The sequence below is a fragment of the Danio rerio genome, chromosome 13 (assembly GCF_052040795.2).
Source record: "Danio rerio strain M-AB ecotype USA chromosome 13, GRCz13ab, whole genome shotgun sequence".
Taxonomy (NCBI): Eukaryota; Metazoa; Chordata; class Actinopteri; order Cypriniformes; family Danionidae; genus Danio; species Danio rerio.
The window spans coordinates 38849804-38869398 of record NC_141033.1 but is presented as its reverse complement, the minus strand read 5'-3'; the positions used below and the strand labels follow the sequence as shown (position 1 = coordinate 38869398).

At 37.5% G+C, this 19595-nt stretch overlaps 1 protein-coding gene across 7 annotated transcripts in view; it reads left to right on the top strand.

Moving 5' to 3' along the window:
• Positions 1-19595, top strand: part of slc8a3 (solute carrier family 8 member 3) — a 95122-nt gene that overhangs the window by 57821 nt on the left and 17706 nt on the right. For all 7 annotated transcript variants that reach the window (XR_015505195.1, XR_015505194.1, XM_087278066.1 and 4 more), the window contains 1 exon segment: positions 9765-9871. Coding sequence is in view for 5 of the 7 variants with exons in the window: in XM_087278066.1 (XP_087134192.1) it covers positions 9765-9871 (107 nt within the window). In the remaining 2 variants the exon portion in view is untranslated.

Below are 19595 nucleotides of genomic sequence, written 5' to 3'. Positions count from 1 at the left end.
AAAGCCTAGTCAAGCAGTTGTGCAGCAAGATCCATTAGGAAGAGTCGGATTTTTTTCGGTAACACTTTAGTTCAAGTCACAATTCATGCTATTAACTGCTGGGTTATTACCTGCCTATTATTAAGTTATTAACTGTGTATTAGTAGCAATAAAGTCTGATCTTATCATACATCCCTAACCCTACCCAATACTTAAGCCAGACTACTACCCTGTTAACTAGTAATAAGCAGCTAATTAGTAGTTTATTGAGCAGGTAGTGTTAATGATTTGTTAATATCATGAATTGTGACTTATAATAAACACTAATTTTATTTTTAATGTTGTGCAGCACAACACATCTTTAAAAACATTATCAGACTACTTTTGCATTGTGGTGTTTGATGGTCAGCTGGCCATCAAAGATCAACTTGAGATTTTCGATTGATGGGCTATTTCTACTGAGGGAGATTGTGTTGTACAGCTGGACTATTTGGTAAGAAAAGGAGTTCTGTTTTTGCCAGGTTGAGCTGCAGATGATTATCTGTCATCCACGCTGAGGTCCTTCAGGCAGTCTGAAATCCGTGCAGCTACCATTGGATCAATGAAATAAAAAATAAAGCGGTGTGTCATCAGATTTAGCATAGCAATGGCATGATAAACCATGTGCCTGAAAGATTGGTCCCATAGATATGGTGATGGGAGAACATAAAGGGTCCAAGCACTGACCCTTGAGGAACCATATCAAATTTTATTATTACTGCTGCTATGTATGAAGGGTTCAGATGCAAAAGTGCCATCTAAAATGCACTTGTAAAATGAGCATTTATGTTTATGTTCAGTTATTTCAGTTCAAAGGCAATCAAGAGAAACTTCTTATCGCCATAAAAGTGAAATTACTGAACCTACTGTACTCACAAGAGTCTCAGAAAAAGACTCAGTTTAGAAGGATACTTCAAATGGCACTTGGAGGCTTTTGCATCTGAACTCCTCATATACTGTATATACTATATAAAATGTATATGATTGTTTTTACAACAGTTCTGTCTGGTTCTTGAATCTGAGTGCCTGACATCCGTGCATTATTCTGCTTGTAACAGCACTCGTCCAGCATCTTAATCCTTCACTCTTGTGCATTACTCCGCCCAGATACAGCAAAAAGTAAAAGACACTCTACAGTTTGACAAATATTGCTGCTGTTGGGCAACATGCTGTACTTTTGAGTCTTTTTAGTATAGAATGTAGATGTTTAGATGGCAGCTATGCAGTTTATTTATAAGGAAATGCTAGAAGATTTCTCTGTAGACTGATGGCATTGCAAAATCACCCGTTTTGCCATCACTTTAGACATTACGCTAGAGAATCATTCAAATAGCTCTAAAGTGATGTTGGTGAATTAGTAATGGTTTCTGCTGTTCTGATGCAAGCTGCAAATGTTGATGAATGGTGGAAGAAAGTAGTTCCTTTTACAAAAGAGTTTTGAAACTCTCTATGTTTGATTTTCTTTTTTATATACACGATTACGCAGTCGAACTGTTGTATAAATGCAATATCACACTCGTAACAGTGTGATGTGGCTGTATATCGTCACTGGTGGGACAATAAGGCAACACACGCCTCCCACCAGTGCCGATATACTGCCACATAGCACTGCTATATGTGTGATATTGTTCATGTAATGTCACACAGTTACAGTAGGAGTGCAGCTTGAATATCAGATTCAGCACACGAGACTTCAATCTTTTTGTATTGTTCACAATTCCTGACATTGCAGGTACAATACTGTATACATTATTTTTCCATATTTTTCTGCATTTTACTAAAGCATTATAATCAAAATCCATGTAAGTTTGTACTCAATTGCTTGTAAGCCATGTAACATGAGTTTGTTCATTCATTAGTGCTAATGCAACACTGTAAATATGCAACTTCCATATACGTATTGAACCTTGGAGGTCGTACAGAATGGTTCAATATTATATTGAGTATTATGACATCCCTAGTTAGTACTAACAGGCAAAGTGTCTCAGCTGACTACTTGTTGCTGAATATGCATGTTAATTTAAAAGAGTAATTTTTTTTAAATCCCCAAAATATAGAAATATGTAGTGTTTTGCAGAATTGCACACCCCTAATTCAGAGATGTCTGTATTTATTGTCATTCTATCAAAATGTTACGCTTGGTTAAAGAAAGCAGCATGACTGCAGTTGACAGTACTGGCTTAAAATAGAGTTACATTTTCTCTGTTCAACAGGTTTCTGGGCAGGTGTGTTTCTGAGTGGGAAGAACCTGTTGAACAGTGTGAACACTGCATGTGGGCAGTGAGGATGTTTTTTTACAATTTGATTGAGATTGATAGGGATGATTTCTGAAAGCAGGTAGAACTTTTGATGCACTTTACTTAAAATAAAAGTTTTGTCAGTTTCCTCAAATTCCCATGGGCAATCATAGTTTAAGTGAACAATACATAAACGGATACGTTTTTACCCTTATTATTGCAATGCGCCTATACTTCATAGCAGTGCTGTGCAATTTAGGGAAAATATCTAATTAGGATTTTTAAAAAATTTTTTGGACAGATTTTGCGATTTCGATTTGATTTGCGATTTAATTTTGTAGTCAAGCTTTAGCTCAATAATTATTTAGCTCATTTATTTAAATTTGTTTGTAAATATTAAGAAATTAAACACTAATTTTTCTCATCTAAGTACAAATAAAATGACCTTATCTCAAATTAGGGAGGTAGATTATACAAACAAAAATAATAATTATAAAAATACAGAACCCTCAGCAAACTAACATGGCTTTCTGTAGCTTATATTGTCTAAAAACAAAATAATTAATCAGATGCTACTCTAAATATCACGATATTCAACGTACAGCTGTAGTACAGCAAAATGGCACAAATTTGTGTGAGATGAAATTGCATATCTCCTATCTAGCATGATGACAAGGTATTAAATTCCTCTTTGGTCAACACATTAAAAGGCACCGTGTCTTTAGCGAGGTCCTGAGTAATGGCATTAGTTATCTCCTGGTGCCTTTAGTTATCTTCCTGGTGCTCTGAAACTGCACTTTGCTGTTGCTTGCTACTAGATTGAGTGTCACTGGCAATACTTTAGTTGACTTTTTAGCAAGACACTCCTCATATAGCCGCCTGTGGTGCTTTTTTAGGTGCTGGTTGATGTATTTTTTCGTGCCGTGGCAACAACTCTATCATAGCTCTTACAAATTACCTGTTTTTGTTCGGTGTCTGTGACTTTAAAACCAAGATATTCCCATATTACCTACATGCTGTTTTTCTTTGATATTAATTTGTCTATTAATTCTTTTGAAGTGGCAGACGCCATCATCCCACTCATTTGTACTTTCCTGTTTGTTTGTTTTATTGTGGGCGTTCCGCATTGTTCGGTTGTGCAAGTTTGGTTGGGAAGAATAAAAGTGTGGTCACTCAATTGGCTAGTAAGACTGTCACACATAGACTGCAGTCACACTTTTGCTCTGGGTGGAGGAAATTAAATAATATATATTTTATATTGTAGCCTCAACAGATATACAGTAACACAGCATAAAAAGCCCAGATGGTATACTTTTACTATAGAATATAAAGTCATGGTGCAGTGGAAAAATAATTAAAATTGTGTATGACTCCCATGAGCTTGGACGACTGCATCTATACATCTCCACAATGACTCAAAATAACTGGAATGTCAAAGATGTCTTGCAGGACTCCCAGAGTTCATCAAGATTCTTTGAATTCATCTTTAGTGCCTCCTACTTCAGACATGATCAATAAGGTTCATGTCTGGTTACTGGGCTGGCCAATCCTGGAGCACCTTGACTTTCTTTGCTTTTAGGAAATTTGATGTGGAGGCTGAAGTACGAGAAGTCGCACTATCCTGCTGAAGAATTCACCCTCTCTTGTGGTTTGTAATGTAATGGGCAGCACACATGTCTTGATACCTCAGGCTGTTGATGTTGCCATTCACTCTGCAGACCTCTCAAACTGATTGTAACTCTGATTGTAACCCCAAACCATGATTTTTCCTTCACCAAACTTGACTGATTTCTGTGAAAATCTTGGGTCCATGCGGTTTCCAATAGGTCTTCTGCAGTGTTTGTGATGATTGAGATGCTGTTCAACAGATAATTCATCAAAAAAAAAAAAAAAAAAATCTACCTTCTGCCACTTGATCAACTAGAAGTCAAGTTAATGTTTGTTGCTCTTACAATTGGGATCAAAGACTAGACTTTTGTCATGTGGTGCACTTAAAACCACACTGAACATTCACTTTGTCTTAAATGCATATATTCGTTTTTAAAGTACTGTCAGAACATGAAGCTTTTTAATTGAATTCCACATTTTCTAGCATTCTAGAGCCTGTACTTAAGTAGCAGCAGTAAGCGACTGGAGTTGTTATGGCAACCAGATACATTCCAAGCAGATTTGCTGATAGAATGAAAGTATCTGCAGATCAGCTTACAATGGCACTGAAACACTTCTGCAGTTCTGCAGATTCTATTGAAAACCACAAATGATGCCAGAGACTGCAGAAAGGCAGTTTTTTTGTTGCTGAGACTCGAAGATCTTCATGCCTTTTAGTGAATTGTCATGACACGGGGACACACCTTGTGAAACTGGGATTGTCTCAGGTAAATGGGATGTCTGGTCATCCTAGATCACATTTCAGGAACACAGCGGTGCATGAAAGTGTGTTTTGGGCTTAAGATTGCCTTTAATTCCCAGAGTGGGGAACGGAGAAATGTTGTCTTGTCTGATTTTGAGGACATGTGCAGTGGTTAGATTTGTTTGTGGTGAGCTCAGGAAGTCTGCGAGTCACTGGAGCTCAAAGACGCTGGACAAGGCACTGTAAGGACTATTTTTTTTACTATACAGGAATAAATTTTGTTTACCTTATTATTTTTTTTTTTACTGCTGGCATCCATACTGAAACAGACACACACGGCTTGACTTTTGACATGGAAGTGGCTCAGGCAAATGGGTCTAAGATAGCTGAGCAACACAATTCCTAACTTTATATTTTAAAGGTGCCATAGATAAAAAAAAAAAAATCTGGATATACCTAGGCATAGCTGAATAATAAGAGTTCAGTACAAGGCAGGCCCAGCGTCCGGATGGTATAACTGAGGGGGCATATTAGTTCCATAGGGGGGCACTTGACCTGGTGACTGATTTTGGTCCCTCTTGTTCCTTTCGTTTAGGCTATATATTCACTTATTTATTTTCTTCTTTTCTTAGTCCCTTTATTAATCCGGGTCACCACATATCCAGGCAGTTTTTACGCAGCAGATGTCCTTCCAGCCGCAACCCATCTCTGGGAAACATCCACACACACATTCAAACACACTCATACACTCAAACAATTTAGCCTACCCAATTCAACTGTACCGCATGTCTTTGGACTGTGGGGGAAACCGGAGCACCCAGGGGAAACCCAAGCTAAGGCAGGGAGAACATGCAAACTCCACACAGAAACGCCAACTGAGCCGAGGTTCGAACCAGCGACCCAGCGACCTTCTTGCTGTGAGGCGACAGCACTACCTACTGCGCTACTGCCTAGCCCCTGGCTATATATTCACTTATTTATTATCACTTTGCATAACTGCCTAAGTTACTGACTTAAGGCAGTAATATACTTTTTATAGTAATAATAATATGCAGTTTCGCTATTACTGATTATCAATGAAGGTTATGCAACGATAGAGTTTACATAAACGCAGACAGACACCAAACGAGTGGTTTAAATGATATTTTTTTCTCTTTATTTGTTTTCATTTTATTTCAAATAATATAAATATTTAACGTTTTAGGTAAAGACGTCAAACTATTCCCACACATGCAAGCTAACCCATGGTTAGACTATTCAATAATACATATAGTGAAATCAGCATAACCAAATCATCACGCTTCACATAGCCTATTACCCAACCAATATCAGTGTTAGGAAAAAGTTAAATGTTACAATCTAATGTTATTTTTTAAAAGTTGTAGTTAAATGTGTTACTTAGTTACATTTTAAGCCATTAGTGTAGCCAGAAAAATACCTAAAAAAAGATACCTTAATTCACAGTTATCACAAAACTGAGGACAAAATAGGCACTTGAATAATGAAGGTAAAAACAAGGGAAAGTTGTGGGAAAGCAAAGAACAAATCAGTAACCAAATGAGTAGCAGGAAGCAGAGATGAGGTGCATCCAAAATTGCATACTAAGTAGATACTGCATTTGACTGTGAATTGACTGTTAGAAAAACTAAATGAATATGAGTAATATGTATAGAATGTTATTATATTGACTTGACCTTCCTGCATCAATTGTATCACCTTACTTTTGTTTAGAAATTCTATCATTTGGACTTATGGGATATTAATGTGTCAATCGGATGAGGAGCTGACAATCCTGCTGGAAGTGGTTGGTCACCCAGTTAGTTCTTGGCTACTGTTTTTCAAATACAGTGTATTTGTACTACTCAGCTCATGAACTGTTGTCGTATACTAGGGGTGTCCAAACTCGGTCCTGGAAGGCTGGTGTCCTGCTGAGTTTTGCTTCAACTTGCTTTAACACACCTGCCAAGAGGTTTCTAGTATAACTACAGTAGTAAGAGCTTGATTACCGGTTCAGGTGTGTCTGATTAGGGTTGGAGACAAAGGCTGTTTCTCAATATGCGTTCTTCAGCGGTCTTGCGTCCTCCTGTTCTCGTGCAACGTCATCATCAGCTGCCTAAGTTCAGTTCCAATACTCAAGACCGCAAGTACGGAGGACGCGTGAAACTTCCCGGATGTGTTCTTGATATCGAGGACGCAACGATGCAGACTTGAGCACCGAACTCGCTCTGGAAGTCCCAGAAGTCATTGCGGCTGGAGGTGGGAAGCGCTGCATTTTATTTTGATTTATTATTAAAGTTCAGAGATTTAACTTATTTACCTCAGAAGTTTCCCTAAATGAAACGGTGAATATAAACATTACCATGGACATCTTAATAAAGGAATAAGCACATTAAGGGTGTTTGTTTGCTGAAATTCGTATTAAAAACTGTTTTATTTATATTGTGCAACATATATTTATAATGTTTTTATGCATAGTATATATTTTGAAAAGGGGAAAAACAATAAATCGTTGTATGAAGGCTGTAATGTTTAAATAATTTACCATTTAAAACATGTGAAGGTCACGTGACCATCAGGAAGAACGCAGCATCTCAATTCTCAAAGGACGCATTCTCTGCCCTTGCGGTCTCCTGAGTTTGTTCTTCCGAGGACACCTGGCAAGACCGGTCTCCACAAGAACGCAAGTCCGTTCTCTGCGTTCTTGGAATTGAGAAACAGCCAAACTCTCTTGGACACCGGCCCTACCAGTGTCTGTGGTATGAACACAGCACTACAAAATACAAAAGAGAGAAATCAACTTAAAATCTTACTTTCCTGATTTTTTTATTTGTTTAGCTGTATTTTGAAACTTATGCTGAGAAAATGGCGTTTTTCTCCACTAAGGACTTACTATGCTGTCTCTGTTGCCATCTTGTGGCGAACGTCAACTGTCACTTTCTTTGGTCTGCTCAGACAGGCCGATGGCAGCCGATGCACTGAATCTGATGCTCCGAAATGATAAATGTTTAAAAATAAGCATTATCCTTATAAATAAACAGCATAGTTGCAATCCAAAGAACTACATTCTCGACTAAAAAAGCCTCAAAAGTACATGATGTTGTCTAAAAGCAGCAATATTTGTCAAACTGTAGTGTCCTCTGCTTGCGGCAGTATATGGGCAGAGTAATACACAAGAGTGAAGTGTGAAGAAGCTGTACCAGTGCTGTTATTTGCAGAATATTGCACGACTGTCCGCCAATCAGATTCAAGAAGCAAACAGAACTGTTGTCATGCTATTTTCTCCCAGAACATAATTCAGTTTTTTTTTTAGTATATTTCTCAGGTTGAATCTTCTAGTCATTAGATAATTCTGTATAAAATGTACACAACAAATATATGAATTATCATATCTTTTTCAACATTGTTAATAACACTTTAAGTTACTGTACATGTGCACTAAATCCAAATACTATAATGATTTAAAATAAAATGTGACTCGGAACATGGAGTAATAGTCCGTGTACAGCTAATTTTACTGTCCCTTTAAGACATGAATGATGGAGACATGAAAATGTCCTGCATAGCAGAACTGACCTACATCAGATCACAGACCAAACATGCAGTCAGTGTGCGCTCGTGTGTGTGTGTGTGTGTGTGTGTGTGTGTGTGTGTGTGTGTGTGTGTGTGTGTGTGTGTGTGTGTGTGTGTGTGTGTGTGTGTGTGTGTGTGTGTGTGTGTGTGTGTGTGTGTGTGTGTGTGTCTGTGTGTTGTCTTCTCTTTCTTCGCTGTGTGAGAGGACGTTCGAGTATAATGTGTCCGCTAATGGAGGAGAAACAGAGCAGAGCAGAGGGGAATGAGAACATGAGTATGTAAGAGCGAAAGACATATTAGAGTGAGATGAAGAGGTGCGGGTCTGCAGACAGCTGTACTGAGAGTAACTGATCCCGATGAAGGGAGGTAGATGTTCACAGGTCAAACACGCGCACAAACACACAGAAACGCTCATTGAAACACAGCTGAAACAGGTGTTACTCACAGTCACTGAGAAACCAGGTCAACATCAATCACATGCTGAGTTATAAATACACTCACACATGCTGAGAATTTAGCAGCGAAAGAGTGACAGAGCGAGAGGGAGAAATGGATGTTACAAATAAGAGGTGTTAAGAGACTGGTTCCTTAAATAAACAGTCATGTAGGCTGTACAACAGTGTTGGGCTACAGCTATGAAGCTAGTTAATATGGCAGAGAAATTAGCTAAGCTAAGGTGAAAGCTTGCCTTAAGGGTATTAGCTTGCTAAATGCAAAAGACTTTTAAATTCTTCATTTAATTTGAGCTAATAGGTGTTTACGGATCAACCAAATCACTGCATTCAAAGTGTTTTTGTGAATGCATGCATGTTAGGTTTGGTAAGATATTTATGTTATTAAAAGGGTTCTCTTATACTTAGGTTAATCAGTAGTCGTATGAAATTTGTCACTAAATACCTTTTTTTGTAATGAAATGTCATTTAAAATGACATTTATTCTTTTCATGGCATAGTTTTTACTATCACATGATCCTTTGAAAATCTGTCTCAAATGCAGATTTGATACTTTTTTTTAAATATGTAATAATAATTTTTTGTATGGAAGCAAATTAGACGTCATTTTGGTTAGCAAACCATATCTGCAAAATCTCCCCTTCATTCCAATCCAGTTTTTAGTCCATCAATAATTGATAAATCATTTGCATCCTGGCATACTAAAGATGTTAAGGTAATAAATTACTTGTACCATGAGGGAATTTTCTCTTCATTTTAGCAGATATGTGAAAAGTGTCATATTCCAAATATCAGCTTTTTCTGTTATCTCCAAATTCACGATTTTGTGTGTAAAATGCTTCCTCAGTTTCCGGTATCGCCTCCTAGCTCCTTATTCGATAATTTACTGGAGAGGCCCTCAATTTGGAAAGGGATTATATATTATGGCACCAACTGATACATTCCATTCCCAAAAAAAATCATACAAAATCAACTAAATAACTTTGCTCAAAAGATGATTTTATTATCATTTAAAAGACTTTATGGTATTTGGTTTTGGTTGGTGGTTTGTTGTGTCTTGTGTATTTTTTTGAAAATTTTGCTGACCCCTCACTTGATCACAGAGCCTGACGTTGTGTTTCTCTCTTGCTCTCTCAGTAAAACCATACAGGTGAAGATTATTGATGATGAGGAGTATGAAAAAAACAAAAACTTCTACCTGGAGCTTGCAGAACCACGCATGGTGGACATGAGTCTTCAGAAAGGTAAGCACACACACACTTACACACACATATCTTCCTCTTCTGCTATTCTTTTAATCTAGTCATTCATTTCCTGATTCACTTCCATTCATCCAGTGACTCTTTATCAGGTCTTGAGAGCATATGAAAATCATTGTGAGTTTATGTGTCTTCTTTCATCTTGTTGTTATCTGAGACTACCTTTCAAAATATTGTGGCGTTTGATTGCTTTAAAAGAAACAGCTTTTCCAACATTGATTGCTAGACATGTTTCTTGAGCCTTATTCAGCATAGATTATTAAAGGATCACGTGACACTGACTGATAGGTCACCCAAAAAATGATCTCTGTCATAATTTACTCACCCTGCCTTCACTTGTTAGTAACCTATTTGAGTCTATATCAAAAGAAGATATTGTGAAGAATGCTGGTAGTTTTTTGATGGCATTTTTTCAACCATGGAAGTCGATGGGTGCCAGAAACCAGCATTCTTCATAATATCTTCTTTTATGTTCAGCAGAAGAAAGAAACTCATAAAGGTTTAAAACCACACAAAGGAGAGCAAATGATGAGGTTATTTTCATTTTTGGGTGAACTACCCTATAGGAGCCATATTACTTTTCATTTAATTATAATGTTTATTTGTATACTGATAAGTTTGGGTTTCACAGCGACGTTTTATGTTTTGGTGAAGTGGGCATACCTGGCACCTGCAAGAGCAAATAAAGCGCGTGCACAATCACACAGGTGTTAGGAGGAGAGAATGAGAGTGGGGTAGCCGTACTTTTTGTTGACCGCCACGGCACACGCAACAGCGTCACGGCACACGCAACCAGGCCTGGATTGACTAATCGGGAGGACCGGGAAAATTCCCGGTGGGCCGGTCCGTTTTTTGGCCGCGAGGGCCGGTGTCCCTAGCTCCAGACTCTGTTGCTCTTAGCAGTCGCACTTTTTTCATTTATTTATATTTTTTGAGCACAGACTCTGTCTTTTTATTCATTATTTTGCCGCAGCTCCACTCTTTTTATCTATTTTCTGTTGTGGTCCAGTGGTCAGCACGTTGGATTACAATGACGCCGACCCAGGTTCGAATCTCATTTGAGTAATTTTTTTTTTCTTTAATTTTCATTGTTAGGACATTTAATACTGTTAGGGTTGTTGAACATTTGAAGTTTTAAAGCAGCTGTTTTCTTGAAAAAGAGGTGATAGTGCCATTAGAAACTGATTTGGAAATGACGTTATTTTTAATATAGTCAGTCGTGAACTGAGGTGGGTCGGTCTGAGGCCTGAAACTCCAGGGCTGAAAAGTAGTCCCACTCCAGCTCTGCACGCAACAACCCTATATCACTACAACGCAATAATCAGCCTTTAACGCAACAGGTATTCAATCCACAGTTTGCTGTTTGTTTGTCATGTTTCAAGTATATTTATATATATATATATATATATATATATATATATATATATATATATATATATATATATATATATATATATATATAGGGTTTTGCTAATAACATCTTGGGCTCACCGTGTCTGTCTCAGCCACCAGCGTGTTACAAATTCAAAGGACCCTCACTGCCTCTCTAGTGACTTTAGGAGGATTATTGCAATATACCCCTTTAATATGAGCAGATGAAAACGCAAAAATGTGTTGGAGCCACAATGCAAAACATAAAAACTAAAGCCGCCTAATAGGAAAGGCTCATGATCTTTTGCTCTATCAGGACTATTGGTATAACTGATCTCAAATCTCATGGTTCGGATCACATTATGGTTTTTGAGTCACAGACTGGACCATTTTTCAGATCAGCAAGAAAGGGGAGGAGACAAATGTAATTTACTTTCAATTTAATATAAAAACATTGCTGCGAGGTACTTGACAAACAAGTACTTAGAACCTGTAATTTTAATAAACAATCAAGAAATAACCAGCTAAACAAAAAAGGTGAAATATTCAGTACTTTGATCTTCGCTACTGTTCCTGATAATGCTAAATGTATATAAAAAATGTATCTAACCTTATTATTTTATTCAACACCTATTTATTTTTAGACTCATTATTAATAAATGATTCAGTAACTCACTTAAAAAACTTCATGTTTCATTACTAGATGGATCATTTTTGAAGAACTATTCAGTGCCATATTTTTGATGGTTGTTTATCGCCACCTATTGGTTAAATAATGTAAGTGCTACAACTTTCAACAGCATCAAGTTAAAGTTACTTGACGGTGATTAAACCGTGATTTTAATCTTTACCTTAAATATCAACGCTTTATCTAAACTATAAACTGGTATTCTAGAACTTCTGTAATATTTCATTGTTTTTAACTAATTAAAAATGGTAAAAACTAAATGTCTTTCTTGATCAAATGCTGATTTAAATGCAGTGAGTCGAAAGATTAATAGACGTATGCAAATCAATATCATTTATAATTTGTTGTGTGGATTTAAATTGAGATCCCGTTTTTTTATGCTAAATTGTGGAGCTTACACTGAATGCGTTAATACAGGCTAAACAATTTATGACAGAAAACCCCTTAATAACCTAAGAAAGCATTTAGGTGCTACCCCAACTTCTTCCATCATCAATAAATTTTACAGGGAAACTAAAATGCTTTCATACATGCAATTTGAATGACGCAAATGGTTATCTTTCTGCGATCATTGCAAATGCTGGATTAATATACAAGTTAATTAATCAGTGGGTCACGTGCGTTCCCAACCATGGGTTGTGATTCATTACACCTCTAATGTGAACCAACAAGAAAAAACCTCTTTCACCTGTTTTATAGCTGAAACAGCAACTATGGTAATACAATTTATGTCTTTAATTATTAAACTGTGGAGTTTGCATGTTCTCTCCGTGTTCAGGTGGGTTTCCTCCGGGTGCTCCGGTTTCCCCAACAAGTCCAAATACATGCGCTATAGGTGAATTGGGTAAGCTTAATTGTCCGTAGTGTATGTGTGTGAATGAGTGTATAAGGATGTTTCCTAGTGATAGGTTGTAACTGGAAAGCCATCCGCTGCGTAAAGCATATGCTCAATGAGTCGGCGGTTCATTCCACTGTGGCGACCCCAGATTAATAAAGGGACTACGCCGAAAAGAAAATGAATGAATGATTATTGAACTGCTAGCTTGAGATTTTTTTCTTGAGCCTATCGCCTAGATATTCTTCCAGTGGCATGGCCAAGATGGCCACCGAGTGGCCTGATGTGCCTTGAAGGGACTTTGACTCAAAGCACATGAATCCATTGAAGACCCTCAGGGTTCGGCTCTCAGACTGACTCATCTCCCACTCACCAGAGAAATGCTGCCATCATGCCTTTGTAATGCTTCAAAAATGGCAGCATGCTGTTTTTTTTCCTTGCCATTTATATACGCCTTGAGAGTATTGTTCAGAAAACTATGTTAAGAATTAGCTTGCAGTATTGTGTTTTTACTGACTTTTTCGGAGTTTATGTAAACACTGACCTTATACGCCAGTACAGGATCTCAATGGGTGTAAGAAATGAGTCTAAACACACACTTATCAAGTAGCCTTTCAATATCTCTCCATAAATCAAACAGACGTGTTCAATGCTACGAGCATCCACACTGCAGCACTGCGGTACTGTGTGTGTGTTTGTGTGTGTGTGTGTGTGTGTGTGTGTGTGTGTGTGTGTGTGTGTGTGTGTGTGGGTGTGGGTGGGTGGGTGTGTTTGCATGTATGCATGTGTCCTTGTCCCAGTATTATACCCTTCAGAAAGAATGAGAGATGAAGAACAGCTGGTCTTCTCAGTTTGAGCTCTCCTCTCGCCTGGACAACATTAAACAACCTACTTATTAACTTACCTAAGCCCAGAAAAACAACATGTTGGCTTGTCTCCTCACTTGTGCGCTTGTAAACAAGCAGTTTATTAATTATTCAAAAGATATTTCTTTATTTCTGTGCCAACACGGACTTGGGTTAGAATTCATTTAGAATTTCAAAAAGAAAAAATCTTCCTCAAAGTCAGATATATGCGCATTCATAACAATAATTAGCTTTGACAACCAGTAATAAGCAATTACTTTTGTGTTGGAACATTCTAGTCCTGTTTCCATGGAAAACTGCGTTGTTAATTGTTGGAATGTTCCATATTTTTCTGAAAAGCAGGTCACACGTGAATGTAAGTCGCCCTGGGTCAAAACAGCATTGTTGAGAGGAAAAACACACACAAACAAGTCACTGATTATAATTTAATTTGCAAAAATATATAAATATGTATTTTAGTTCACTTCATTCTTATGCCTTAAAAGGCCGAGTAATAATCAATCAATAAATAGTTAATTATAAATAAATAAATGCATTAATTAATTCATTTTTATACAGACAGAAAAAAACTTTGTATCAAGCAAGATTTTGAAACTTAACCAGTAACAGATGACACATCACTTATTTATTTATTTATTTTATTTTTTTCAATTTCCTACATTAAAACATGACTTCAGAACTGCTGATCCTGCACTCTCACTGCAAAATGTGTGAGGACAGTTGAGGGAACATTCCCACTTATATAGTATACCCTCTTATAAACCAAAAAGCTGCATGGACAAAAAGAGAATCAAGATTTTTTGTATCAGATTAAAGGTCACGATTGTCCCACGAATCCACAGAACAGCTTTATTTTTAAGATTTACTCGTGAACATTGTTTTTCAGACAGTCTGTAATAAAGTAAGACATAATCCTCTGCTTCAATCAAATTTAAAGAAAATAATGTGATGTGTGTTATTGTATATTAATAGAGTTATTTTTAGTTTGAAAGAAACAAAATCAACAATGACTTAAATTACGTTTTAAACCTGATAGTATTAATCTGTCAAAATTCTTGCTGTGGGTTAACATGGAGCACAGTGGTCGACTCGAGCACAGTGAAACCGCTGATGCTTCAGTACGTCAGCATGTTTTTTTCATTTCTGCTCTGGACAGTAGACGAGAGGAGAGTCAGGTCTTCTCTGTAAATTATTTTCCCTGACGAGGAACAGAATTTAATCACGTATGGGATTGGCTTCATTCAGGCTATGTGTGTAAGACGCGGTGAGATTAAACAACTTAAGTGATCATGGCAGCAAATCACAAACTTAGTGAGCTCAACATTTTGAACTTTTTTTATTTGCCACTAATTGCGCGTTTGTCTTTGAAAATACCACAAATTCTCCAAAAAGCAATGTAAAATGTCTCACTCACTGTTCTTCGACTGATTTATCAGGGGTGGCCATAGCAGAATGAACCACCAATTACGCAAGCATATGTTTTTTGTGCTGGATACCCTTCCAGTGGTAATCCAGCACTGTAAAATTCATCTTTATTTCAATAACGCTTTTTACAATGTAGATTGTGCCAAAGCAAGTTTCACTTTTCACAGTTGAAGTTTAGTTCAGTGTTATAATGTAAATGTCACAACACTGAAGAGTACATCCAATGATGTCCCACACTAAACAAGAAACAAACTTCACCAATTGATGAAAGTAAAGGAAAAAAACACTTGAGAAAAATCAGGTTCAGCTGAGCATGACCAGTTCTCCTCTTGCTAAATTGCAAAGAAAGCGTTCTTGCAGGACTCCCAGAGTTCATCAAGATTCTTTGGATTTATCTTCAATGCCTCCTCCTTCATTTTACCACAGAAATGCTTAATAATGTTCATGTCTGGTGACTGGGCTTACCAATCCTGGAGCACCTTGACCTTCTTTGCTTTCAGGAAATTTGCTGTGGAGGCTGAAGTATGAGAAGGAGCGCTATCCTGCTGAATTTGCCCTCTCCTGTGGTTTATAATGTAACGGGCAGCACAAATGTCTTGATACCTCAGGCTGTTGATGTTGCCATCCACTCTGCAGATCTCTTGCATACCCCCATACTGAGTGTAGCCCCAAACCATGACTTTTCCTTCACCAAACTTGACTGATTTCTGTGAGAATCTTGGGTTCACGTGGGTTCCAATAGGTCTTCTGCAGTATTTGTGATTGGGATGATTGGGATGCAGTTCAACAGATGATTTCTCGGGAAAATCTACCTTCTGCAGCTACCTTCTAATAACTTAAGTTATTAAGTTATTACTTGTTGCTCTAACAACTGGGATCAACGACAAGACTTTTGGCAGGTAGTGTAGAGAAAACACTCATACACTCTCTTATTCACACATACACTCATTCACTTTTTCCAATTATACTTTTGTCCAATTCACCCAGAGCACCTGAAGGAGAACACACAAACACAGAAAGAACAAGAAAAAAAAAACACAGAAAGGTCTCCTGGCTCAGCTGGGACTTGAACCAGCGACCTTCTTGCTATGAGGCAACAGTGCTAATCACTAAGCCACCATGCTGCCCTCAATGTAAAATAATTTTTACAAAAATGTCATCTCAATCCATGTATTTTTCATTAGCCTACGCTGGAAATGGAGTGATATAATTGAGCAGAGACGCGAGAGCAGGAATCTAGCAGACTATCTATTGCACTGCATCTGTGTGCGATTAACATCATGTGGAGCCCAAACTGTCCGCATGCCACACACGAGTATATTTAAAGAGAAGATAAGCAGAAGCGAAGCGTTTTATCACACAGAATTTCCAACGCTTCACAAAAACATCACCTCACTTAGAAAATGTGTGTGTGTGAGAGAGATATCTCTGCATTCACATGTGTGCATTGAGGAAATAGCTGCGAATGAGCCAGCGACAAGGGAGATTTCGTCTGAATATCGACACCTACATCCCACGAACCCATTACCTCACCGTCTGGTATCTGTTGCCAGGGCAGCATCAGCTGTTGCGGGTGCTGATGTGCCTTACAATCTGAACTGTTGAATCGAAGAATAGTGAGAGAGAGAGAGAGAGAGAGAAGATGTCGAACAGATGAAAAGAATTTCTTTGTGAATTTGACATATCTACGCGTATAATCACCAAGCAGATATGTTGAGATGGTTTGAGTTGACGACGCTACGCAAATTATAGGTTAATAACGTGCATCAAGACACCCCCAACTCTGCTCGCAGAGCATAAATTACAGGCTTATTTACACATCCAGCTCCTCATTATGGGTCGATATTTTCATCTCAGCACACACACACACATACATACACACACTTAATCAAAGCTTGTTTGTTCGGCGTCTCATTCATCCTCAGCAACAGAAAATTACTGCACTGATTACAGAACTATTAAAGTCATTACACGCAGAGAGAAAGGAAAAGTAATGAGGAGACAAACAACACGATTCCTATAGATGGTACTCATATTAGTGGTAATATGTGTGGGTCAGAGTTCTGGATTAATGAATGTTGCAAAATTATCTTTGTTGTTAATTTTGGATGCATAATGCATTGACTAATTAAAAGCCGTCTGTTACGGAAATAGTTCTGAAATGAAATGTAAATTAAGGCCTTTATTTAGACCAGAGGTTCTCAAACTGTGGTACGCATAACACTAGTGGTACGTTTGCTTCCTTTTAGTGGTGCACGGAGGAATTGCTAAATAATTAATGAAAATAACACACTTGTAATCCTTTGATGCGTATGATAACCAATGTGATCAGCATTGGCTGTTACCAGGAGCATACGATCACACCGGTGTGATTAGAATGTTTACTTTAGTGCATTGCCTCATCTGCTGCTAAAAATCTACCTGCTTGGCACAGAGCTGAGGTAAAATAATATTACAAAAGGTTTAAATGTGTGTTCGTAGTCGTGTAAAACAATGTATGTTTTCAATATCTAAAGTTTATTTGTTTTGTAAAGCAGAGTGGCTTTAGGTTTAGTTTGTTACTTCAGATTTAGAATAATTAATTCGGGCGCAGGACACAGAACATAGATTTAAGCAACTTTGCCAAGCTTGAAGCTTAGAGTTAGAACACACTTAAAGTCTCTGTGTGCAGCTAAAGGTTCACTTAAGATGTGATCTCAATCGCTTTATGCGTTTAATCACTCGATTTTCTGACACATACTGAAAATTAAGCGCAGTAAACAGATCTAATTTCTAATTTAAATATGCAAATATGTTTAGTTATGTTTTGGTATGTTTAGATTTCAAAGATATGTGTCATATGTATATAAAGTACAACATATATTTCAAAAATTAACAAAAAATATTTTATTTATGGATATGATGACATTATAGGCTATATTTATGAGGTCCAACAACATTTCTAGGTTTGGATGAATTGGCTACTATATGTTAAATACTTTACATTTAAGTACAGCAGTTATCTTTTTATTTTTTAATAGCAGTACCTTTTTTAAAAACTTTTAAGAACACACTTTAAATTAAATGTTGATGTTTAATTTGTTTGGATGTTTCACCTATAAGCACTGTTAATGTTCAAACTGTTTATAATGTTTAAAGTGGCTGACAATAATAAATATTCTTTATAATAGGAGTTAATCTGCCTTGTTTTTGAGCTGCGCAGAGTTGTAGCTGCTTCTTTAGGCCTGCTACGCTACTGCATTTTATCATTCATTCATTCATGCATTCATTTTCTTTTTGGCTCAGTTTCTTTATTATCCAGCCCAAATTACCCAAATTATCCAGCACGTTTTTACACAGCAGATGTCCTTCCCGCAGCAACCCATCTCTGGGAAACATCCACACACACACTCATACACTACTAACAATTTAGTCTACCCAATTCAACTGTATCGCATGTCTTTGGCCTGTGGGGGAAACCGGAGCACCCGGAGGAAACACACACAAAGGCAGGGAGAACATGCAAACTCCACACAGACACGCCAACTGACCTAGCCGAGGCTCGAACCAGCAACCTGCTTGTGTGAGGCGACAGCACTACCTACTGCGCCACTGCGTCGCATTTTGATACTGGTCATTATGGTGGTACATGGAGAAACAATTTTTTTCAGAGGTGATGCTTGGTGAAAAAAGTTAGAGAACCTCTGATTTAGACCAATAGTTCTCAAGCAGTGAGCTAAAATAGAAATAAAAAATGATTTTATATTTAATTTCTTGAAAATGCTGCAATCATCCTGATGTTATAGTTCTAAAAGTGCAGTTTCTAGATCTGGAGAACATGTGTAAAATATAAAACCCGGTCATCAGTCTGACATGCAATTATTTAATCATTCCTTAAGCAATGTTGTGATTATTCATCAAGAATCTATGCTGTATAATTCTTGTGCTTGTGAAAATCCAGTGTTTAGTTGATCCTGCTTATTGTCACAGCTTTAAACACAGCTGTTTCTTTTTTTCCATGAGAGGGTTTGGCATCATGACAGGTTTATTTTCAGACAGGCCATTAAATAACATGACACACTTCTAGAAAATCCTGTAGAGTTCAACCAATGACATGATGACTTCAAAACTCAAGAACTATTTTCAGACGTTCAGGCTAAAGTCCATGGGCGTGATATTTGAGGCTGAGACTATGAAGCATTTAATTATATTTGAGGACAGTGGGGTTGCTGAAGTCAAAAAGGTGAAAACTATTGATTCATTCACCCTGATGTCCTTCCAAACCTACATGGCTTGCTTTCCTCTGTAGAACATGAAGAATATTAAAGTTAACTAGGACAGTCTATCAAAATATGGCTTTCAAAAACCCTGTGTGCACCAAACAAGCAGACTAAAACCCCAAAATAGGTGAGTCTTGGGGCTCTTCCAAATTAATAACTGAAAAATGAAAGCAGCACAGGCCAGTGACATCTACACAAACCAAAAACAACTCATAATGTCACAAGATGCAATAAAAATGGCAAGACTGCACAAGGACATGTTTTC